This window comes from Anabas testudineus, chromosome 11 (genome assembly GCF_900324465.2).
Source record: "Anabas testudineus chromosome 11, fAnaTes1.2, whole genome shotgun sequence".
Taxonomy (NCBI): domain Eukaryota; kingdom Metazoa; phylum Chordata; class Actinopteri; order Anabantiformes; family Anabantidae; genus Anabas; species Anabas testudineus.
This window is the reverse complement of record NC_046620.1, coordinates 13262048-13286849: the sequence shown is the minus strand read 5'-3', so window position 1 is coordinate 13286849 and position 24802 is coordinate 13262048. Positions and strand designations below refer to the sequence as shown.

General features: G+C 40.7%; 2 protein-coding genes across 3 annotated transcripts in view; both read right to left on the bottom strand.

Moving 5' to 3' along the window:
- The window catches only part of vps50 (VPS50 EARP/GARPII complex subunit), an 80002-nt gene extending 65176 nt beyond the window's left edge, over positions 1–14826 (bottom strand). For both annotated transcript variants that reach the window (XM_026347499.1, XM_026347498.1), the window contains exons 1-4: positions 14688–14826; positions 14120–14188; positions 7710–7832; positions 6732–6803 (exon numbers count right to left, since the gene is read on the bottom strand). In XM_026347499.1, the coding sequence (XP_026203284.1) occupies positions 6732–6803; positions 7710–7832; positions 14120–14188; positions 14688–14720 (297 nt within the window). In that variant the 5' untranslated portion in view covers positions 14721–14826. The remainder of the gene's footprint in view (positions 1–6731; positions 6804–7709; positions 7833–14119; positions 14189–14687) is intronic.
- A 2621-nt stretch (positions 14827–17447) lies between these two features.
- hepacam2 (HEPACAM family member 2) lies at positions 17448–24374 on the bottom strand. Its single transcript, XM_026350006.1, has 9 exons — positions 24208–24374; positions 21157–21516; positions 20788–21075; positions 19312–19611; positions 18576–18707; positions 18324–18345; positions 18200–18234; positions 17891–17964; positions 17448–17794 (listed from the first exon to the last, which is right to left on the bottom strand). Exons 1-9 carry the CDS (start codon positions 24263–24265, stop codon positions 17684–17686), a joined length of 1380 nt encoding a protein of 459 aa, XP_026205791.1. The 5' UTR covers positions 24266–24374; the 3' UTR covers positions 17448–17683.
- Positions 24375–24802: the final 428 nt, after the last annotated feature.

The window sequence follows — 24802 nt, the reverse complement described above, 5'->3', positions numbered from 1 at the left end:
GTAATTATTTTAAAGAGCATGTGCTCTGCTTATGGCATGAAGAATAGTATTAAGCATTGTTATGGGATCAGTGTGACCCTTCCCTCTTATTAGTGTGCCCTCTGCTGTTTTTAGCAAAGGAAGGAAAAATCTGAATAACAGTGAGGGTTGAATGGAAATTAAAATTGGAGAGTCACAAACCTGGAAGAACCACCAAGAATGGTGGAGAAGCTAGTGTTAATTTCTAATTAAAATCAAAGCAGTTGTAGTGTAGCTAACTTAATGTCCCTAGTATGGTCAAAGGTCCTACAATTACCTGATCACTAATCATCATGATGGTTTTGGATGACTTGACAAAGCTCCTTCAGAGCCTCAGAAGATATTATACAACAATTTTTACATGCTGAATAATAATTATGACTAAAAAAGGTGTGGGGGGGTGTCCCTTTAAAACCAGAACCCAGGGTAAAAGGACTGTAACAATTACATGATACACCAACACATGCCAAGAAGATGTTTACAGCAAGCATAACTTCATTTAAAGTAGTAAGGAGGTGTTCATTACTTCTTGTATATAGTAGAGGAGGATAGATGACATTTCAGTAAGTGTTAAGTATGCGTGGTAACAAACTGGAGACCTGAGCAGATGGCAAGTGCAGCTCAACTGGAACTGTTCATTCCCTAAGGTTTGGGAGTCTGTGTGCCTTTCAATATTCATATGAATGAGTAAGATGATCCCAAACTAAATACAGTGGCAAGAAAAAGTATGTGCACGTTTTGGAATTTCATAGTTTTCTGACTTAATTTATCATGAAACATTATCTGATCTTCATCTTAGTCAAGAGTATTAACAAATATGATGTGCTTAAAATAAAAAAATAAAAAATTGGAATCTTTTAGGTCTTCATTGAGAACCACCATAAAAACCTAGTGGTAGAGGGAAAAAGTATGTGAACCCTTGGAATATTTAAAGGTGGGCACCAGAGCTACTTTGACTGACAAAAAACACTCAAACTTTTTGAGTTTACTCTGCACAAGAGTGTGCAAAAAATGTGGTCATGTGGGCAATGATTTACCAAAAGGAGCTTTCAGAGGTTCTACAATCAAGAATTGCTGATTTACATAAAGCTGGAATAGGTTACAAAGTGATGAAGACTTTAGAAATTCACCAGTCTACACATAGGCAAACAATCCACAAATGGAGTCTACTCTACCAAGAAGTGGGCGGCCAAAGATTTGAAGGCATCGTTGGAACTGGCTAACATTTGTGTTCATGAGTCTACAGTAGGTTAAACATTGAACAAGCAGGGTGTCTATGACAGGACTCCATGAAGGAAGCTGCTGCTTACTAAAAAAAAACATTGCTGCACACCTGAAGTTTGCTATAGAGCACATTGACACTTCACAGCAGTATTGTTACAATGTTTTGTGGACTTTTGAAACTAAGATTGAACTATTTGGAAAGAATAAACAGCAGTGGCATAAAAAGTTCACTGCATATCATCATGAAAACATCATCTCAACTGTAACCTTTGGTGGAGGAAACATCATCAGCCAGTTTGCAGTGACTGAGGGGAAGATGAATTACCAAGTGTATCAAAAAATTATGCAGGATAATGTGAGAATACGTTTGTACGTCAGCTGAAACCCTGTATAAGTTGGATGATGCTACAGGACAATGAGTGAAAACACCGGAGCAAAATCAGATGAGATCACACTTATGAGAAATTAATGCAGAAAACCACGAAATTCCAAAAGGTTCACATATTGATTCTTGCCAATCTATATTAAATACGTGTAACAGGTGTAAGAAAACAAGTCAACAAGAAAATGGTGGAGAAAAAGATCTGAAACTGTATTAACCAAATGCAACACCTTGTATTGGCAACCCACTGATTTTAACACTAAACAGTGAAGCATAATCAAAACCTGGCTGCGAATAACCAAACCCTCCTACTGGAGCCACAAGGCCAAAGTCATTAGTTCTCACATACTCAAATTGGAGCTAATTGTGCAGTAACTTGGTTGCAGAGCAAGAACAGTGCATGTAATAATTATCAACTACTGGCAACTAACATTCATCAACTAAGACTCTTTTTTTTTTGCATAGGGACAAAAGAAGTAAAAACCTGTCAACTCAAAAGAGACTACATGCTGCAGCTGTCTGACACACACAGATCAAGAGGATCAAAGATTGTGGCACTCACCCGTTAGCAAAAGGACAGTATGCCACAGATCTATATATATGTGTTTATGATAACTGTGACACTGATTATTTACTACTCTTTATAAGGGTTAGGGTTATGAGTTAGGGGTAACTTCATTTCTACTAACTAACTACTAACCTGGAACGATATAATCTGCAGCAGTGGTCTAATGCAGTGCTGATTTGTAAGGAGAGGTGTGTGACGCAGAAGTAAAATCTAAATAACAGAATAACACTATTTGGAAAATGTATTTGTAAAGTTCAATGTCTGTGACACCGCATTGGGCAAGAAATGATTTTAGAAATGTCAGACTGACTCCTAGATGTAGTGTGGAGAGCTTACCTGTTTCTCAAAATATCACTGCTTTATACCCCTGCTCTGAGGCTGTGTGTGTGTGTGTGTGTGTGTATCGCTCTTTTTGCACTTTCTGTTTTCACTCGTACACACACACACATACACTCTGACTTAAACTTCCTTTGCACTGCAGGACATCATTTCAGCTCGATTTAAACAAATGGTAGAATTTGGCAACCAAGCAGGGTTTAGGCAAAGGTTGCATAAGCATTACTAACTTTAAAAAAAAAAATGAACGGGGGGAGAGAATTCATTATTGCTGCAGGAGGGATAGTCATCTCTAGCTTTCAAGTTTTATTAAAAATTGAATATGTTCATTCCCTGCTATTAACGTCGCCTTCTTCTCTGAAGCCTACATTTCATGCAAAGGAAGACTCATTTCAGATGGGAGGGTAATAAACAATATTAGCACTATATATGTGAACATGTACTTGGTGTTTAGGCGTCTCATGTTCCTCACATATTTAAGGTCTTACTCGGTTAAGGTATTGAGTTAAAAGTACTACAAAATTAGATTCATCTGAGGTTACGTGTTAATGACTACAGGAGTTCAAATTTTGCTTCCTATAATTAATAAAACTAACAAAAGTATGCTACAAGCATGGCTGTCCACATTAATTAAGGCTTTCTAGCATTTGTGCATTTACTTAAATTATGGCAGCACCACACAACCAAGCTGTGTGTCTGGACCCTGACATTTTTCCTTTGGGCCGAAGCCTCACAGCACGAAAAGGCAATTAGCCCTGAGACGAGCTTCTGCCAGGCGTGTGTTAGAGATGCCAATTAAGCTTGGATACTGTGGGAGAGAAACAGGACAGTTTTTCTCTTCTTCACTACTACAGAAACCTTGTTCAACCCTACAGCAGAAAAAAAAAGGATTTTTAATGTCCAAAAAAAGTCAACACACCAGTTCACAACCACCTCCTCACAGCAGGAGTGAAGAAAAGAGTGACAAGCAGAGGAACAAGTATATGCAGTAGCTGCTTTACAGCTTAATTTATGGAGTCACAGATACAGTTTGTGGAGACCCTTCATATAATCTGCCAGGAGGAAAGTCACGTGATGACAATGTGTAAAGCCCCGTTATCGCCTCTTCAAAGAGATATGCTCCATTTCACACGCTGATGGCCACGTCTGTGCCTCTGTAGGCTCACGTGTGTATGTGTGCGTTTCTGTTATGTGTACAGTAAACATGCACACACATATGTTGTCCACCTGTTAACATGGACTTTCCATTAGTGGCAGCAGGAGAGCTGTACTGGTGTAACACACAGCAATAAGTACATAATCATCCACATGATGACTGGGATAGAGTAAGCAGGGTGTCTATGTGTAATATTTAAAGGTTTGTGGCCTCTGACATCGTTTCTAAAAAAGACAGAACCAGTTTATAGTGAGGAACATTGTGATCATATGTTTTTACCACTGTCCAGGGCTATTGTTCACCAATATTGACAAGAGGTAGATGGACTCTGTCCACACTTGCAGAGGATTTGCCTGGGGGGGCTGCTTATTGGAAGCTACAGTTCAAGATGAATGCCTGTCTACAGATAGAGCGAGACCAACAGATGATGGAACCAACGCGGTGCCTGAGTCACTTCCACTAGATGCTGCGAGCACAGAGAAGTGTGGGACTGACCCTGTGGCTAATATCAGATGGCATGGGGAAAATCTTGGCAGTAGTGGGGAAAATTCTGATTATTGAAATATACCAGTCACCCTTGACAAATGCGGGTTTTTATGATGAACTGTATAAAATGCTTATGCATATAATCTTATAATCCTATATTTTTTGTTTGTCTATGACAAAAATATTCAAGGTCAAATAAATTTGATCTAAGGGAAATTCAAAAATCACTTGGCAGTATTTAAAGAAACTGAAAGGGAATACTACTAAGCCACTGACCAACACTGAATTAAATCTGACTGGAAATTATATTCATTAGGAAATTGTGGGGGTTTTTAATTCTCATTTTGTGAACCTTGTCCATATATTTTCATTAGTTCAAACTAAAATCGATATCACTAAACTATCACTCAGAGCTATGTCACAACTAAAGGAGCTATGTCACAACTAAAGGAGCTATGTCACAACTAAAGGTTGAAATGACCATCAAAGCCCTGAGGATGACTGTGTTGTGTTCTTAAAGACTTACAGAGACTGTGTAGGGTTTTGATGTTTATTAATGTGTAAGGTTCCTGTCAAATATAGTAAAATATGACTTTGCAACATAATAACCACAAAGAAAGGTGGATTGTTTGGCTGTGCACTTTCAAATTAATCCATACAAATCTAAATTCAGTGGCCCCTTTAGGTTAAGTGGCCCCTTAAGTGTTAATTTCTTTGTCAGGTATATTATTTTGTTATTATTTAGTTATTAACATGTGTTGTTTAAATATAACTTGCAGAAGAAAAAAATGCCATTACTTGAATATCTGATCTCTGAACTTTAAAGTCAACATGTTAACCGACACAAAAAATAGCTCAAAATATTAAAAACAAATCAAAGGAGGCATATACTGAAGATTTATTACAAACGCCTCAGGGAATTGAAGCAGACAAACAGGTAGAGGGTTTACTTATATAGGCTCAGGACTGCAGGTTTGCATTGATAAGCTTGCCGAGAAACATAGCTACAGATTTTCTGCCTGACAGCACACTGGACCAATTACCATTGCTATTCCCATGAGGTGCCTGCCGGCACACAGCCAGAGTGTGAGAGGAAGAGGGAGGCAGAGAGAGGGTACATTTGTGTACTCTAAGGCTTTACTAACTTGGAGGTCTCACCATGCCACAGGCCACAGAGTCTGGAGCATCCTCTCAACTAAACAGACAGCTCTGTGGGCAACTGCCAAAAATGTCAGAAGGGATGTGGAGGAAGAGGAGCATGTATGAAAAAGTGGGACAAGAAAAGCTGTGGAGGGAATAGATGTGGCAAGGCAAAGTAGAGGGTAAAGCTGAGATAGGGTAGCAGAGGGAACGCTGCAGAGAAACAGGTGTGTCAAAATACAGAGGCTCATCACAAAGAAGGTTAAGTGTGAGAAAACTACCCTGGACTGCATGGACTGACGGCGCACAGGAGAAAAATGCAGTTTTCTCTCCCACACATTTCTACTAATAGAAGCTGTTGACATGCCGAGCTCCAGTATGAAACCACGAGAGTCTGCCATCGGTGTTCTGTCACAAAGAACACTTTCTGGCTATTTGGCACAGGTTGTAGAAACTGCCAGCAAATTGCCAATCAATACAGAAAAATCATGCCGGTAATGTTCCTGTCTAGCTTCACACATAATCAACGCAGTGTTATTGACTTGGAATGAGATGCAAGAAGTTTTCTTTTCTTTGTGCTCCCTAGGAAATGGTCTGTGATAAATTGCTATGGCTACATAATCGAGCAGACACAGATACCCAAAGCTTTTATCTAAATGAAAGCAGGCTTTTCTGGTATTTTTTTGGGGGTATATCAGTTTCATAATGTGTGTGTGTGTGTCCTCCGTGTAAAGCAGGATGTTGGGGGTTAAAGATTTTTTATTATTTTCTTTTTTCGGAAATGCTACTAAGTGGACCTTGAGGTGAAACAATTTTGTCAACTGGAGTTTCCAAGGTCAAGAATAAACACTGGGCTTCTACTTTTTTTGTTTTGTTTTGTTTTGTTTTGGGGGTTTTTTCTTGTCTAACTTGTAGGGCTGAGGAGTGATCTATACTTTCAAATTAACATAAGAAAATAATTTTTTTTACAGAACCTTTTAATTGCATTGATAATGCTAAACATAAATACCTTAACGTGATAAACTTTCATATCAACTCAAATGTCCTTTAAGTGCTATTCATCTAAGCTAACTCCAGATGTATTAAGACTGTGTGATAATGTTAAAAGCCATCCATCTATTATCTAAACTGTCTGAACTTTTAAGAGCTGCAAGGTTGCTGGAACCCAACTGTCATTGGGCAAAAGCAGGGGCACCTGGACAGGACACCACTCTATGTCTAGGTGTGAGTGGACCTTGTTTTTACTTAGCAAATACATATACGTTCAAGTCACAAATCCTACATAAACTACACATAACTTTTTCATTTTAGCATGTGCCAAACAGCGTGTGTGTGTGTGTGTGTGTGTGTGTGTGTGTGTGTGTGTGTGTGTGTGTGTGTGTGTGTGTGTGCGTGTGAAAGAGAGGGATCAAGATACATACTGCTGCCTGTTGTCTCTTCAGCTTATCTCTGTACTCCTCTAGCTCCTGCAGGTTCAGTTCAGGCGGGAGTTTCTATAATCAAACACAGATAACACATATAACCTTAGTGTTTGTTTCCAGTGCACACTCCCACACAGGTAAAGGCACTGGAGACAGAGCTCAAACACAGTTCTTAAGACACTGTCACTTCTATACAGATGTAAGCTGCTTCTAAACATGTCTTTCATTTATAGTACAGCATTCTACTGGATGGCAGCATCTAAATGACGGCACTCAGGGCCAAAACAGGGGCATCATTTATCGTAAGAGAGTTGATCTTCACTACTGAACGTCTTCATTTTTAGCACACATCTCAATAAAGATTTCAAAGAAATCATAAGCAGGTATCAGTGGCTTGGCTGAGGATACTGTAGCTGCTTCCTTCCATCCAAAAAACAAAAAGAATTTGCTCTATAAATACACCTTACCTGATTATAAGTGAGATTAGTAAATAAGGCAGAGGATGTTGTTTAGTAAACAGCAAACGAACTCTGCTAGGAAAAGAAGATATCCATGGCCCAAAGGATGATAAGTAATTACTTTCCCCTTGACTGAAAGTCTCATTTCAGATGGTGTAGCAATACCAAGATAAATCTAATGAGATTTCACACCCTTCTTCTGTTGAACGGATGCAATCCATCAATCTGGACGCCAATGGTATGCATGCAGCTCAGTTTAAATGTAAGAGACAGCAGCTCAGGTGAGAAAGAGCTTAAACACTGCCAGTCAGGAGGGGTTCAAGCACAGAAATTTAATAATTATTCACATTAGAATTGCAATATTGCTGGTATCAGAACTACTGAAATGTGGTAGTCTTGATGAAACTATTATTTCCTGGGGGGGCGTGGGAACTTGAGAGTTTGCTGTCATCATTTTCCAGGTCAGTGGTGCCTGTTCACTCAGTAACACAAATGCTCGCTCATTCATAGAGTATCTGACCTCCAGTTCATGCTGCACCATGTCGAAGGAGTCGTTAGAGAAGTAGACCTCCTCTATGCTGTCGATGATCTCCTGCTCTGCCTGGGGGTCGATGGGCTGCTCCCTCAGCTCCCGCAACTCCTCCTGAAAGAAGGAGAGACAGACCAAAGGAGACAGAGAGTGACAGAAGGAGAGAGAATTAAAATATGTGCTTCAAGAAAGCAATTACATCATCTCACAACCGATGAAAACAACAAACAAACATCAAGAAAAACACATCAAATTAGATACAGAGACACATAAAGCGGAAAAAGAAGGAACAATCCCAGAAGAAAGAACAATAATGAAGGGGGACGGGATTAGAGTTGAAGAGGTACAGTGGGGTTTAAGAGCAAGGGAAATGGTGAAGGACAAAGTGGGGAGAGGCCAGAACAAAGGAGCTGATGAAGTGAGGAAAGAAACGGAGGGGAAACACTAATCACAGGGTTTAGGAGCCGATTGCAGCTTGTTTCACTGGACAGCTATCATGGGAGATTCAGCTGCCATCTCCCATCTCCTTGCCTTCAGAGGCGAGATGAGAAGAAATGAATCACCAAAAAACATTCCCCTTCAGTGCGTATCTGAAAAAACATCAGAGCCTTATTGATTAACATGCTGTGCTTCCATCGAGGCTCATTGCTGCATTGAGACTTTCAGATGAAGGGTTTTTAACCCGCAGCCCCTCCTGGCTGCCTTAATGAGCAGCGATATAGTCACACGTCAATAGCAAAGTGGTGGAACAACTACAGTGGCAAGAAAAAAAATCATGATTTTCTGCATTAATTTGTCATAAAATGTGATCTGAAAAAACTAATTCAGATCATTTGTTAGCATAAGTTAAGAAAATGATTTTGAGGGTGTGGACTAGAGCTACTTTGACTGACAAAAAAACTCTTAAACGTTTTGAGTTTACTGTAGAAGTTGGGTAATGCTACAAGAAAATGACCCAAAACACACAACAGAATGACTTCAGAAAAGCAAAATCCACCTTTTAGAGTGGCTAAGTCAGAGCCCAGACCCACACAAAGAATATGACAGAGCTAAAGCAGTTCTGCAGTAAGAATGAGCTTAAATTCCTCCTGAACAATGTGCAGGTCTGATAAACAGCTACAAGAAGTAGTACAAAACAGAAAACCATGCAATTCCAATAGATTCACATACTTTTTCCTTCCCACTGTATGTTAGTAGAAAAAGAAAAAGTAAAAAAAAAAAAAAAAAAGAAAAAGTAAATTAAATTACAACGAAGTCATGTCCAAATCACGCCCTCTTTACTGTATAGTGAACTATATTCAGCAAATTAAATCATAATGGTATTAGAATAGATGAACAAGGATAAATGTTGAGTTACAGGATAAATGCAACCGATACTCGCCCTGTACACTTCCAAACTCTACTGCATAAACGTAGAAATCTCTAGTGGAGATCTCCACACATCATCTCATGCAGACCTCATGAGATGGCACACACTGATTAAGAAAGCCATGTTACACACCTGCCTGGCCACAAATATTTCCCCGGCTACTATCAGCAAGGAGCGCGCAGCAAAGCGATGAAGTGTGCCAACCACGTAACTAAATCAGCTACTGTGGGTGTCTTGCAGAGTGACATTAATAGGAAGCAATACTGCTGCAAGTAACTTGGATGTTCGCTGTAAAATACAGCTTGATTTAATTCAATTACACAAACAGACTCCCTTTTAAACCATGTATAAACTAATACAAGGTAATTGGGAGGATGGAAATAAAGCCTTAACGTCTTTGAATGTGTGCAGCTGCACTGCACAGACCTTCAGGGAAGTGTGTGTGTTGGATGTGTTCCCATATTTGAATCAGGTAAAGGAGTGAGCAGGAGCCCTGAGGAAACGTGTGGGTGCATGCGCAACATGGGAAAGGAGGGGTAGGGGAAGGCTCTGTCATCAAAAGGGTGGGTGGGAAATCAGTTCAAATGAGAGGGAAAGCGAAAGAGGAGGGGGGGGGGGGGCGTGGTGGATGACTCACTGGCAGAGAAAGTTAGAGCATAAGGAAAAAGATGGTGTGTCCCTCTTGTGAAGTCGCTCCAGTGCGATAAGAGCAATTCACCTTTCTGTGTCACTGTCTTTCGTTTTCCCCTCTCTCTGCCTCAGTCTCCCACCTGCAGCGATGTGCAAAACTCTAAACATCTTTAAAGTGACTGACTCATTGAGAGGCTACCTCGGGTTAAACAATTCCCTTCCCTTCCCTGCTGCTGTGCGGGCACAGAACAAAACAAGAGCCTCCGCGCCCCGCACGTTAAAACCCAACATCAGCCGCTGTGAGGCTTTGATCAGATTTCATTTTGAAGGTTCAGGGACAAACAAACCACCCTTCATCCCCCTCTGCAAATTAATGAAATCCTCATCTCATTGCGGAAATTAGAAATCTATTTGCATTCGAAGTGCGGGACGTTTAAAAGGCTTTATCAAAGAATCACGTTGGAGTGCTGATTGAATGTGGAAAATCAAGCACGGGACAGGACAAAAAAAGTGCTTCAAAACACGGGACGCCGGTTTAGAAGAAAAAACTAATGCTAAAAGGTTTGTGTGTAACCCTTGTGAGACACAGAGAGGGAACGACGGTGAAGTAAAGAGACTGAGACGAGGGCCAATTATATCCACAACAGAATCATTCATTAGATGAACAAATGAAAACCTCCTTATTGTAATCACTGTTGAATATGTATGCAAGTCTAACTGGGCATAAATCCTCGCCTGCTGCTAAATAAGGGTTTAACACTGCTGTCTTGTGGGACATAAGGACAAAATGACAGCCAACAGCAATATCCAGGCTTCCACACTGCGGTCAGCTGCCGAGTTAACAGATGATACTATTGAATTTTCACTTCAAAGTCCATGATTATAACCCGGTTCACTCAGCGCTGTCTTTACAGAGCCAAAAGCAATGGTACCCCGTACTGATGAGGCTACACGGTTAGCATAGTCAGGCCCTCGGAAACATAATTAGCTCATCTCAGAAACTAACCTGACTGAGTCATCTAAAGCATGCTGCATGTGAGATGTCAAACTGAGCTGTGTTCCCCCAGAAGAGGCTAATGACAGACTATCAAACAAGCGCTCTTCACAGCTTTCACAGCCCCACTTTCCATCCCAGGCCTGACTAATATGAAGACTAGGAAATAATGCAATCTTGAGCATGTGAAGCACTTGGCCCGAGTCAATGAAAGCGTTTTGTGCGAACAGAATTCGTAGTAATTTAAGGAGATCCAAATGTTTAATGAGGAATGAATGAACCAAGGCTGACCCCTGCTGATGAGAAGTGGTATCTGCATCTGCATGGCTCTACAGCAGTAATATTTGAATTAGAAGACGGCTACTGTTCATACTAACAGTGCTTGTATGCATATTGTTCATATTAGCACTGCTTTACTAATTAATATGAGATTCTAATAATGGAAATCATCAAAGGGTCAAAGAGGTTAAAGAGAGAATTCAGCACAACTGCTACAAAGACGATCCCTGAATCTGATGTGAAGGGGGAGAACAGCTTCGAGCAGAAGGGTTTGGAAAAAGAGAAAACAAGATTTGTTGGTTTGTTTGTTTTTAATGTGATCCCACAAAGCAGCTTACATGATTTAGGGAACCCAGAGAGATTGACAAAAGGAATAAAAGCATCAAAGTGGTTTTTAAAAAAAACAGTTTGGGGTCATTTGTACTCATTGTAATTAAACATACTGGTGAAAAACATGTTCTGATTTGTTTAAAGGTTTTTTTATGCAAATTAGCTCTTTTTGATGCACAAAATTGTACAAATTGTGTTTTATTAGCCCAGGTTTGAATGTCAAAGACCTCATTTATAATCATTCTATTTGAGATGATATCACGTTGACATCCTGAATAAGGCAAAACGTTTATTGAATTTAGGCCCCACACTCAATGAGAAGATTTACATTTTAATGTGTAGAGGGCATTGGGCAGCAGCAGGTGAACAAGAGGGATCTGATTTTCTCTGAGAGAATGGTTTTCCTTGAGGGTAAAGTGCTGCTGTAGTCAAGAGTCTGACCTCTTTCTGCACACACAACCAGCCTGACATCCGTGAAAGAAACCAAATTAAATGTTCCACCTCAGCAGTTCCACAGAATAGCTCTATATTAAATCACAAGACACGATGCACATGTTGCATTAGTTATCTAAAGTTATTTTTAGTATTTCTCTGCTTGTCACTCATCATTATCAAACCCTCAAGCCCAAAATAATGACTCAACAGCATCATTTGTTAATCATTCCCCACATCGGTCCGTCCCCCTGTAGTCAGCCAGATGTTGCTGTCAGCTTCTGGGGGATGATAAATGATGGGAATAGTGGCTAAAATGGTTGAAAACACATGAATAGTTCCAAGGAGAGAGTGCATGTTGCATCAAAATAGTAAACTATGCTGCCAAGTGCATTGGTCCGTCAAAGCGCAGTGTGTTAAGTACTGCAGTTTTTCCCCATAGAGGCACCGGTCATAATGACAAATATTCACCTTTAATCAAAAACAACTGTAGGTTTGAGGCTATATAAAACCTGGCCTGTGCTGATCTTATTTCATTTTCCTGAAAGCCAAAAGGCCTGGAGGCAAAGCAAATAAAGTCAAAGCACAATATCATCAAATAATGAGCCCCATGTTTTGGTTGAACACACAATAAGCAGGTGTTTGCAGTACACAAAGGAGAATGAATTCACGGGTGCTATTGAGCAGTAGGTGTGCATGTATAACCTTCAAATAAATACTAACCCCTGCTAAATTTTACTATATCATGAAGTCTTACATCAGACAGCCAGACAGAGCAAGTGTATCAGCAATTACAATAATTCTGGGCCTATGATTCCAGCATAAAGAAAGGAGAATACCGGTGCTTGATTACTGCATATCCAGTTTGGACACAGCCTCACCCGATACCAATCTCAAAGCAGGAGAAACCCGGGATCCTATGAGAGAAACTAATCTTTCTCCAGTAACTCCCATCTGCTGTCATACAAGCTTTAATTACACTTACACGAGACAAATGACCACATTCCTTATCTGAGTTTAATCTGAGTGGCTTTCTCCAACAAGTGTAGCAACAGCATTTCAATGTCATCTACAAAAAGCATTCCACTAATACGAGCTGATGACCTGGAATTATTAGGTTATTGTACAATTTTGTTTTCACCATCATGAGCTCAAGTGTGGTGTTTATTTGTTAGACTGTTTGTTTGTGAGACTTCCTGAGTTCATCAAACAGAGATCAGCCTTTGTCGTTTCTCCTGAAAACAGGGTTAGTAAGGGAAGTAAACAACAGATTGAAAAGATCTGGTTGTCCGCTTCATTTTTCACAAGTCTCACAGATGAATAGACAAAAACATATCCTTTTCCATTTTATCTGATGCAGTATGTGATCAGCTCACATTCCTCTTGCTTATTATAAAGACAATTCAACTCACACATTGTTCAGACCAGGTTGAGAGTCATGACAATAATACACAAGAACACAAAAAAAGGGAGGTGTTTGCAAGGAGAAATGAAATATCTGGTTGAATACGTCTGGCTCATATCACCCTGCACGGTGAATAAAGAGAGTTGGCCACCTTCCAAATTCTACTCAGCCAAATTTATAGAAGGTCATCACGACAAGGCAAAGTCACATGAAGTCAGGAAGTAGCAGAGTACTGAGGTGTAAGTAAGTAACATTATACAGAGCATACATTATGTAACCGCACTGCTACTTTGCCTGCTCTGTCTGCTCTTAACAAATTGAATATGGAGAAGTGAATAATGACAAATGCTTCCTGTGACAAAGCATGACAAATTGCATTTTCAGAATCTGCCATGCCGAAATGTTCAAATACTGTTACGGCAGGCTGTATTTCACTTGCTTCGTGTTAGGATTGACTTGTCCTTAAGTAATATAAATGAGAGTCTTTAGTTTCTTTATATTCTTGTCTACTAAAACCTGTAAGCGTGTCGTAATTTAAAGCAACAGATGTCATTTTCAAGATGTAACACAGCAAATAGAGGACAAAGCGGTGATGCACGAATCATCTAAAAATTATAGGCCATTTCTCAAGATCATCTGACACCAACATTTATTTTCAACTTATCTACTTTCTTTTACAGCACTTTCATGGCTGCGCAAGTTTTGTAGACTTTTATTTTGTGGTGAAAAATAAGCAAATAAGCAACTAACTTGTTAACAGGAGGTGCTCAACTACTCGAATGATGAAGAACAAGATGATACCAGACAATCAGGGATGTACGGACAGGTGGCTACCTACCTTTAACTACATGTGCGCATTATGTGCCAATCTAGTCAAGTGTTGTTATGATATTACAAAAATAACAAATGCAAAAATAAATCACAGTGCAAATGACAATTTCAACCATGAATGTGAAGTTTACCTTGCTCGGGATCCTCAGATTCTCCACAGGACTCAGCTCTGCCATACTCTCTTGAGGGCTTTTGAGACCCTGTCAAAATAAGAGCCACTGTTAGTGACCAAAAATGTCAGGTAACATTTACTGTTTGTTTGTTGTTTTTTCAGTTATAACCTGTCCCCATTGCTTGTTATTCACTAGCACACTGCTGCATGCAGCAAAAAGTGGAACCGACTGCTAGATTTCTGTAAGCGATATGCTCTGTTGTGTCCAATCAGTGAGTTATTACTGGTGTGCAAATTGAGAACTTCTCCAACCGCCCAGTTTGCACTGTTGTGCTTGTCTCAAGACAGACTCTTACAATTAGGTCGTGTGTATACGTGCCCACACACATGTATTTTCTTCATGCCAGCTAAATAGCTCGGAAGTTTGCCGAAATAGCCGTTTTTACCGCGGCTGAATGTGCGCTTTAAAGAGCAACACGATGAGCTGTCATTTAGCCTGTTAGCTTAGCTAGCTGTTATGCTAGCTACCTGCAGCTGTGAGAGACAAACGGACAGCAGCCGAGCTTCTGTGCACCTGCTACTCTCACCTGCCGGGCCATTAAAGACTTGATCTTCTGCATCGCAAATCCAAATTGCGTGACTCGACAAATAAATGAATGAAGATACAGTTAAGATTTGTTGTCAACGATGCTCCTCCATCACTACGAGAGGGAAGCCATAGTTGAACGTCACGTGGTCAGCAGAGCAGGAGCCTTGGCATCTTGGGAAATGTATTTTTTAATCAAGCGGAATGCTCGTGGACCTGACTGCGAGAGCGTCTAATAAAGGTAAAAATGGAAAATAACGCGAGTAAACATATATGTTATGTTTAAAAATATATGTTGTTACAAATAAATAAATAAAACCTATGTTTAGAAGGGGCATGAGCATTAACAATGGGATACCTGTATTTCTGTGATACACCACTGGATGGTGGTAAATTAACGTGTAAGAAACAGTACAGGATGCTTTAGGATACAAATCAGTAATGTAAATGTGCAGTAAACATAGGTAACTTATATTAGTGATGGATTCATTTAATACAATTGCTATTTAGCATACTGGGACACAGACAATAGATCAGAACCATACTTCAGTCAAAAAGCTGCTGCTTTAATTAAAAACAGTTCTCAGTGTATTTTTGCTCTCACTGCTGTGCTATTTCATAAGGAAATGTGTACTCCTCTACATTTATCTGGCAATTAAAGGCTAAATCTAGACATCACTGTGTGAATAAAAAAAATACAATATAGGCTATACAACTTACTGGAGACTTTTAACTCTTAAAGTAGCCTATATTCCCCTTGTTTTACAGTTTTTTGTGTTGCTGCATTATTAAGCACAACCACATTTCCTTTCAGTTGATCTCATCCTGCCATCCATGACTCAGTGCCCCATAGCTCCATCTATGCCAAGGCACTAGACCTGGCTCTGCATTCAGCCTGCTTTGTAATTGCTCCCTTAGGTGTTATTTCGAGCAGCACTTGGTAAAAAGCAGTCAGCACGCAGCAGACAGCAGGTAGCATGAGCTCTAGTTCCTGGTTAATGATGCCTCAGGCTATTTCCCAGTCAAATGAAGGTGAGGTCACTCTCCTTAGGTGAATTTACTCCACTGTTGTTTGTTAGGCAGTCATCCACAGTGCAGAGCCTCCCTTAAAGCACACACTGAGACGGAACAGATGGCAACCTCTACCCGGAGATGCCACCACAAAGACACTGAACACTTACTTGGTCGGTCCATAAGCTATAATTAGAGCTCAATTCAATAAACTGCTTGTTATTCAGGGGAGCATCGTGGTAAGCAGCATGTTATGGCTCAATATGGGGGTCAAATCTCAACCATTTATTTATTATCTTTAAAAAATGAATGAGTTAATACAGTAAATACACAGTGATAATGTTGTTAAAATAAGTAAGACAGTTAAATAACTAAATAATGACAAAACATTTCAGACGTTTCAATCCAAACTAACATTTGGATTTAGACGTTTTTAGTGCTGCATTGTTTACAATGAATTGGAAAAGAATCACTCAGCTTGGGTTTGACACAATGGGGACAACACAAAGATTTGGTAATAAGCTAAATAATAACGGGAAGAGCACTCGCTGCCTTTGAGTGAGACATTGTGCAAACTGAAGCAAACAAACCGCAGGAGTCCTTCATTTTGTAGAGACATCTTGCTCTCAATTTTCTTAACAAAACATCTTTGGGTCTCTACTTGTCTGTCTTTCCTCCGCCTCCTCCGTCTACCTCTTCCCACTTTCAACACACACACAAACACATATAAAATGTGTGTGTTTTATCTACTCGTGACAAGGTGTCAGCAGGAGCAGGTGGAGGGCACTCTGCCACATGCTGAACCATCCATCTGTTGCTGCCTGTCTCCATATCATGCATGGTACATGGCATACCAATACAGCCAGGCCGAGAGCAACAAACGCTCTGCGACAATATCTAGACAAACAGTAATTCATACACTTGTGATAAGAGATATCACAGCCAGGACATCAGACAAAGACCGACTGTGAACCAGCAGAAGAACTGACATCTTTGCTGGCGTCAGCTAATATTTCCATCTGGCATGGAGAAAATGTTCATTTCAAGCCGTGAAATTCTTTTCTATGAAATCTCTATCATTAAAGAATTCCAGAAATTTTGGAATAAAGTACATCATCTATGTGTGGGGTGAAGGCAAAAATACACATATTTAATGATGACACGTAAGCGTAAACAGTTAAATATTTAATCAAGTACAAAACAAACATGTGAATGCAAACTGTACAATAAATTAAAAATTGTTAATCATTTTCCTTGTTTGAGCAAATTATTATGTCCACGTTTAGCAGAAGAAATGCTACATTTGAGGAAACAGGGTAAAGAGTTTCTATAGGAATAAATATATTTGAGAAAACATAGATATGGAACAGTATGTATAAAGAATCTACATTATACTCCATGTACAATATTTACACTCAATCTAAATATATTTCATATGTATATATATATATACGTTTGTTATAACACTTGTCTTTGTACAAAACAGCCTCCTTTTGGGGGAGAATGTTATATAAGAAAGATAATGTTGAAATAACAAACAAAAAAAGTATTTAAAATTAAATGCATGCTTTAAATAATAATTTGGGTGTAGGATTTTAAGTACATTGTATGAACTGATGCAGCCTAATGTTGAAAAAATAACAACTAGGAACTCGCATGCTTTAAAATGACCTCAGTGACCTTAATTTCTGAATGGAAAAAAAGCTAAAAATGTCAAGGTCGTTTATACTTTCACAATAAAAAATATCAAGTCATTCACATCCATTTTCACCTCACACTGACAGAAATGTGTCCTAAACACTGGACAATAACAGTGCACAATCAGGTTGTGTACTCACTCAAGTCTCCATCATCCCTTGTGCAAATAAAATGGCCACCAAAACCTACGTTTCCGGTTTCGATAGCAGAGACTTCAGAGGACTAAGCTACACACAGGAGTCTTTAAGTGAATGACTCCAAGTTACAGCTCCACTCTCCGACTGTGAGTTACTTCAGCAAACTGTGACTTGGGGTTTCGGGAACGTGTCTGATCACATCGTAGATGGTGGTGTGCATGTCCTGCACTGACTCAAGGCGAGCCAGAGATCTGCAGGATGCCTGCAGGAGAAGTAACGTGGCAAAGTGAGTTCAGTGTTTAGACTAAATAAATATTGCTGTTTATTCATCTATGTTGAAATACAACATGAGAAATACCTGAGCAGACTCCATTTTTCCCGGTATGGAGACAAACTCGTAGATGCCAAAATCTTCCGTTGCATCCATGTGACCTGTTGATACACGGGCTTCAATGTCTGACCAATATCTTGAATTGACTTTCAGTTTACCGGAGAACCAAAGCCCTGCTCATTCATTATTCCCCCTGATTTTGCCTCACAACATATGATGTAAGATGTGTGTATGTGTAAATACAATGCAGGAACACTTCATGATGTGGGTGTCGTTTGCGTCAGGAGTGTTTGTATGTGTAAGTGACTAAAAACAGCTGAGAAAGAACCAGTTTACCTGAGCGATGAGGTCTTTTCTGCTCTGAAAGTGGTCTGCAAAGGCAAGTGAAGCAGTTCATTAAAGTGCTTATTATAGGCACTGTGATTACTGTATGCATTCTTTTCGTATTCAGTGCTATTACCTGTTGTAAATGCTCATAAGCACTGTTGGTAATGGAGAGAAAGAGACAGTGGAATGATTATTCACAGACTCACATGCTCTTAATTTGCCTTTATGATTAACTTGAACATGTAAATCCTCAGTGCAGCAAGTTGTTGGTGTTATCTCACACCGGGGAAAGAATACATTCAACAGCCATGTTGAAATCTCAGACATTCAGATTTCAAGCATAAAACCTGAGCTGAGCTGGCTGAGTAAGAAGACGTCATGTTACCTCTCTTAGGATGGCAGGATCTCCTGAGGAAGAACAACAGCATCGAACCAATGACGAACAAACAGCAGACAATAATGGCTGCCAGCGGAGATACAGAGCTTCCTTCCGCTGTCTGCTTCTCTCTCTCTTTCCCTGCAAACAACAAATTTCCATCAAATCCACTTAAAATGCATGATGTGTTCAGTGCTTCATTAGCAACTGTTAGTGTTTGACCACTCCTGGGCTAACAGGGAAGCTGTAATAAACGCCATTTTAAATCATGGCCAGTTTTGGCACCAACAATCATTAAGCCTTTCTCTGTATCACCAAGACAGCTTATCAATGTCACGCTCACATACAGAAACTCTGCATGCTATAAAACCTAGTCAACAAACACAACAGCTGTTATCCTCTGTTTGCTTTCCCAGCCACTGAACCTTAATACAGTCTGCAGGCGTTAGATCCTAGCAACCGAGATAAAACCTGAGTTTCATAGTGGACATGTATATTTCATGCTCCCTCCATAATCTGGTTTCACTTCTCCATTTTAGTGCGCACGATGCTGCAACAACAGCGTTTCTGCCCAACTGTTCCCAAAGCTGGCCTGTGCTTGTCATTGTCAAGATAAATCTCTCATAGCTCATCAAACTCTTCTGCTTTTGGCATGACGCACAGTTTGCAGATTGTTTATCTAAGAGGATTCCCGTAAACCTACCCACGCTCTGCTTGTTCATGCCATATTTCACCCTCTACGCACCTGTTCCTAAGCTGGCCACCAGCAGAGTAAACTGGGCTTCATCCTGCTTCTGTGTCACATTGTTGAATGCACGGCACATATACTCTTCAGCCTGGGCCAGTCTGTAGGAGCGAACCTCCAGTCGCGGGCCCTCATTGATGACTTGGGTTGAATTGCGGCTCTTGGAGATCCAGATGTAGCTGTTTGGCGGATTGGAGTCAGCCTGGCATTCGAAGTAGACTAGCTCACCAGGGTTGATGGTGAAGACCTCCCCTGTTCGAAGGCCGTGGTCAGAGTTCACCTCCAGGTTGTAAGGGCCATCTGCAGGAGCCAACAGTGGGTCAGGGACACAGGACAGTTTTCTGCTCAATGTGTGCTTCAATGTTTTACTTCACTATGAACTGTTTTATTCAGATGCATGACGGGGCGGGCCCTCCATTAACAAAACACTTCAGTGTCTTATTCAGTCTTAACCTGTACATATAGATTATGACTATATCATTTCAATTACGGTGAAATAGTTTTCCATTAGAAGTGAATTTATGCACGAACACTGTTAGTTCTTTGAGTGACACCCATCATTTTTAATAAGTGCTAGATAAGTTTCAGACTGGAAACAGACAATTCAGACATTAACAATATAAAGAACTAAACACGGTAGAACTGAAGGATATATTTTAAGTGTTAGCAGCAGATCATTGCTCGCTGCTGAATGCTGCCGAATGCTACAAAATCATACTTTGTCTATGCAAACAGAAATGACATGCACTAAACATCTCGGCGGTGCAGTTTTCAGTGACAAGTCACTATATTAACACACCCACACGTTGAACATATTGACTAAAGAGATAGGGTGGAGGATGGATTAAGAAAATTACCTACAGATAAATACAGTTAACCCGTCTGAAACGTCAGAAAATTCAAACAAAATTCAAACAAATTCATGGGAAGAGGAGGCGTAGAACCAGAACCTCAACCGAGTAAAACCAGGAGAGTTTATCAGCTAATCTACACCCTCTAGCCAAGAACAGAAGAGCTCTGTGAGATAAGCAATATGCAAATATCGTCCAGTAACTGACGCGTTTTTAGCCAGTAGTATGATCTGACATTTACATATGACCCAATACGGTACTACTGTAGATCAGTGTGAAAGAGAAATCATAAATGTAGTTGTGTTATATCTGTTGTTTTAACTTCATGAACTCTGTGACAGATTTCTGTAGATTGTGAAAAATATATATTTGCAAAATGTTATTGGGGAAATACTGTATACTTTATTATATTACAATACATTACAATCTAGGCTTTTCTAATGGTGACAGATCTGGCCCTATTATGTGCCAAATCAGAAAACATGCAGTTATATGAAAACAATCACAGTAATGACTGACTTTTGTCGTCTCAGGGACCTATTTAGAAACTCGACTTTCAGTTCATCTTGTTACATAGAAGAATAAGGAAAAGGAGAACAGAGAAGCATTAACAGCATATACTCACAGTACACATTTAGTTCCACGAGCCGGCTGTGTTGTCCCCAGCTCACAGCATTACTGGCCACACAGCAATAAGTCCCTTTGTCTTCTTTCCTGACGGGACTGATTAACAGCGTGGACTTGTCTTGCGAGTAGTAATACCTTTCACTGGGACCCAGCGCGACATTGTCCCTCAACCACTGGAACACAACTCTTGTTCCTCTTTCAACGGAACAAGTCCAGGTTACGTTCGCCTTGTCCTCAACAACTGCATTGGATGGGTTCTTGTCAATGACCGGAGTGGAAACAGGCACTGAGGGAAAAGCGAGAAGAATCTGTAAGTTTAGGGCTGTGTCCACCGTGACATCATGTGTGACAGAAAAAACACACTCACCATCCACTGTCACATGCACAGTTCTTTCCTCCTTGATAACCAGTCCTGTCTTGTTATGAAACTCTATGTTGAGGCTCAGGTGATAATCCCCCTCATCGTCTTGGTTTAATTTCTGGATCAGTAAAGAAACATTTGGTTCTCTGAAGAGGAGGTTGTTGCGGTACATCATGTCAGTAATTGTGGCGTCTTTGGTAAATGTCACCAACGTGGTCCTGGTGCCGCTCGGCCTGGTGTGGGACCAAGTTCCCTGAATCTCGACCTCGTCCAACGGAAAGCGGGTCTCCACAGACAGGAGCAGTGATTTCCCTTCGATGCCATGATGACGCAACGTTGGGACGTGGATGAACTCGGAGTTGACTCCTGAGTTGATGGAGAACATAGGAGAAAAGGCCTGTTAGTAAAGAATCTCATATTTACCCATCTAACGGATCTAGATCGGCATCAGCATTCACTTCCAGTCGTGTTTCAGGTGTCAGTATCTGCTGTTTGGTGTTCGGACAGGTACATTTGTTTTTTATAGCTTATTTGACTATAAACATCCTTTGACTGGAAATAATGCAGATGAGAGCATGAGAATCAAGGAAAACATTATTGTTGTGGCCCATAAAACCAAAACAATGAGATTAAAAAAAAAATCCCCAAATGTTCTGTAGAACTGAGGGGAAACTGAAAACGAACTAAGAGATAAGAGATCACTTTAACATTACATGTACTGTGTTGTCTGCTGATAGCATTGGAGAAATCAGGTCACCGTTTCGCCTTCACAGAAACACACAATATGATATCAACCATAGCACATGTCAAGCTCCATCTGCATTGACAAGTATGATGTGTACAGTATCAATACTACATCATGGCATTAATTATCATTCAAAATGATTTTGTCTTTTGAACGGACCTTGAACGTATTTTCTTAAACACTGTCAGGCTGTACAAACTGCGGAGTGAAAGTCACAAAACAAAGTAAAAACGTGCCTATTTTGATTGAAAGCGTAAACCCGGCTCTGTTTTTTAACGCTCTAATCTTATGCTCTATGTCCTCGTCCTGAAGGTTCAGTTAATATTGACCCAGCTCATTACACAGTGTCTTTGTTGCTAGACAAGGATGAGGCCTGCCTCTTTGATTCAGAACCTGTCGCAAAACAAACACTTGAGCTGTCTGCAGTAACTAGATAACTGCTGATCTATTGCACCTTGAGGTTTGTTTAGGTTGTGGCCGGTTGCCAGGGCGGTTTATTCACTGGTAACTGGCTGAAAACAGAACGAGGCATTAAAATCACCATGGGGCTGGGATTGTTCATGTGCATCGTGACCATCCAATACTTTTACTCAACGTGTTCTGCACATTTTCCAAATCATTCTGTAAAGTTCAACACTCGGAGTTAAACATCTATGATCACTCAGCAGCAGACTTTATTTTTTCTATATTTTATTTTGTAGGGACTGTTGACAGTTGAAATGTGAAGCAAAGTGAAATGCCAGGTTGAGTAAAGCAGCAGCATGTGAGTAGGCAGTGCTACTGTGAGACAAACTAGAACCTAAAACCTACCACTTTTTTGTTCACAGTCATTTCTTTTGTTCTTTCCCCTTTTTTCTTATTTGTGTCTCTTCTGTGTTGTCATGTTCTATTCTCTGTCTCTCTTGTCTCATCGCTCACTGTCCCAAGGCGAATGTTAATTTCCTATATGATTTATAATAATTACATGTTTTGATGGTGCAAACTAATCTAATAGTCTTCATGTCAAAATGACATCTCCACACGTCCTCCTCCTCTGGGATGTTGAGCTGCTGTCAACCATGTCACTGGTGACTGCCGTCCATCTTGCTCAACCACAATAAAGTCACTGTGCATCTGGTGTTATGTCCTTAATAATACATGCAGCGCTAACACCCCCAGGACACCGCGTTGCTCTGCTCTTACAGGCCTGTGGGCTACTTTGACTGAATGTGTGTGTGCGTGTGTGTGTGTGTGTGTGTGTGTGTGTGTGTGTGTGTGTGTGTGTGTGTGTGTGTGTGTGTGTGTGTGTGTGTTTGCATGTGTGTCAGGAGCAGCAGCTGAGATCTGGCAGTCTGAGGAGAAGTGTGCCATACCCGCTCCTTCACTGTTGTCCCCAAACAACTCACATGCTGTTGTGGTGATACAAAGGAGATTACAGTGACACGGGGCTTTGATGGTCCCACACACACACACACACACACACACACACACACACACACACACACACACACACACACATCTTCAAACAATTCCACCTTTAGACCCTCATGCACCGGCCACTTATCACCGTCAAACACATGCAAGATGTTTGGATACTAAATAAAATCACCTGGCGCCACAATCTTTGTCCTCCATTCCTTTTTACATAAAGAGAACTAGCGACCGTCAAGCAGGGTTAGTGTAAGAAATTGTTAGTGTAAGAAAGCATGTGACAGTCTGTGTTTGAGGGACTTTTCTCATCATGTGAGGGATACTGGAACAGATCTCTCACTCAAAGAGCTGTGACCTGCAGGTCACTTCTTCTTTCCACACACCCTGTTTTTTCTGTCTTTACTTACAACCAACAACACTAGAAAAACCCATTCTGACACGGTGAGGACTATGGAAAGGACATGCAAAACAAACCCGGACAGACTCTAAGACTGAAACCTACGTCGAGCGGGGCTGAGAGGCTGCAGTAATTGCAGTGATAACGTGTAAAAATGGTTTGACTACCTTTTGGCAAACTTTATAATAATTAAAGCACAAAAACTGTCCTTGAACTGAACGATTCAGTTCAAGGACCCTAACCCTAACCCTTCAGTTTTCAGTTTCACTGCTGCTTCTCTGAGCTGAACCTTTAAAAGACAAAAGATTTCACAAGCTTTCAGTGAAAACGTACTGAGCAGCACAAAAAAAAAAAAACTTCCTCTGCTCACCCCTGAGCTTTACCCTGCCTACCAGGGCAACTGCTGTAAACACAGCCACCACAGTAACTGCTATAGCTGCCCCAACGCAACACTGACAACTCAAGCTCAACATCCCATCACGACAGCACAACACACACTGCTCACCTGTTAGGATCCCAAGAACAGAGCAGACATAGAGCACTGTTCTTCCTGTGGCCTCCATGGCATCTTATCCGCTGGGGATATGTGGGACTTCTGACAGGCAGGCAGGGAGTGAGGGATGCAGAGAGGAGGAGAGGAAATGGAAGAGAAAGAGGTGGTGGTGGTGGAGGAGGAGGAGGAGGAGGAGAGAAATGTGACTGGTTGTGTTGACAACATTTGCCAGGGAAATAAGAGGAGCTAGCTTTAGCCTGCATGCACCCAGGCCCCTCCCATGTGATATCAGGAGGAAGAAGAGGTTCACCTGGCAGAGAGGCGCCACAGTATGGTCTTCACACATGAACACAGGATGAGAGAGAGAGAGAGAGAGAGAGAGAGAGAGAGAGAGAGAGAGAGAGAGAGCTGCCCAAAGGCTGTGGATTTCAAGAAGAGAAACCGGGACATGAAGCTGGAAAAGGTCTGATGCTCCAGCACCCTCAGGCTGTGAAACCAAGAAAAAGAGAAAAGAGAGGCTGTGATGCCCCAGAGTTTCAATAAGTTACTGAGCTCTGAGTGGGCAAAAAAGGTAGAAGCTATTACTGATTCTGTCTAGGAAGATATT

Bases quoted from the DNA above. Each gene is read 5' to 3' on its own strand.
- hepacam2 (XM_026350006.1), bottom strand. From the start codon at position 24,265: ATGGAGGCCACAGGAAGAACAGTGCTCTATGTCTGCTCTGTTCTTGGG. The intron at 21,517-24,207 runs GTGAGCAGTGTG...CCATCAACTCAG, and splicing joins TGTTCTTGGGATCCTAACAG to GAGTCAACTCCGAGTTCATC. The intron at 18,708-19,311 runs GTGCGTAGAGGG...TGTTGTTTGCAG, and splicing joins GGTGGCCAGCTTAGGAACAG to GGAAAGAGAGAGAGAAGCAG.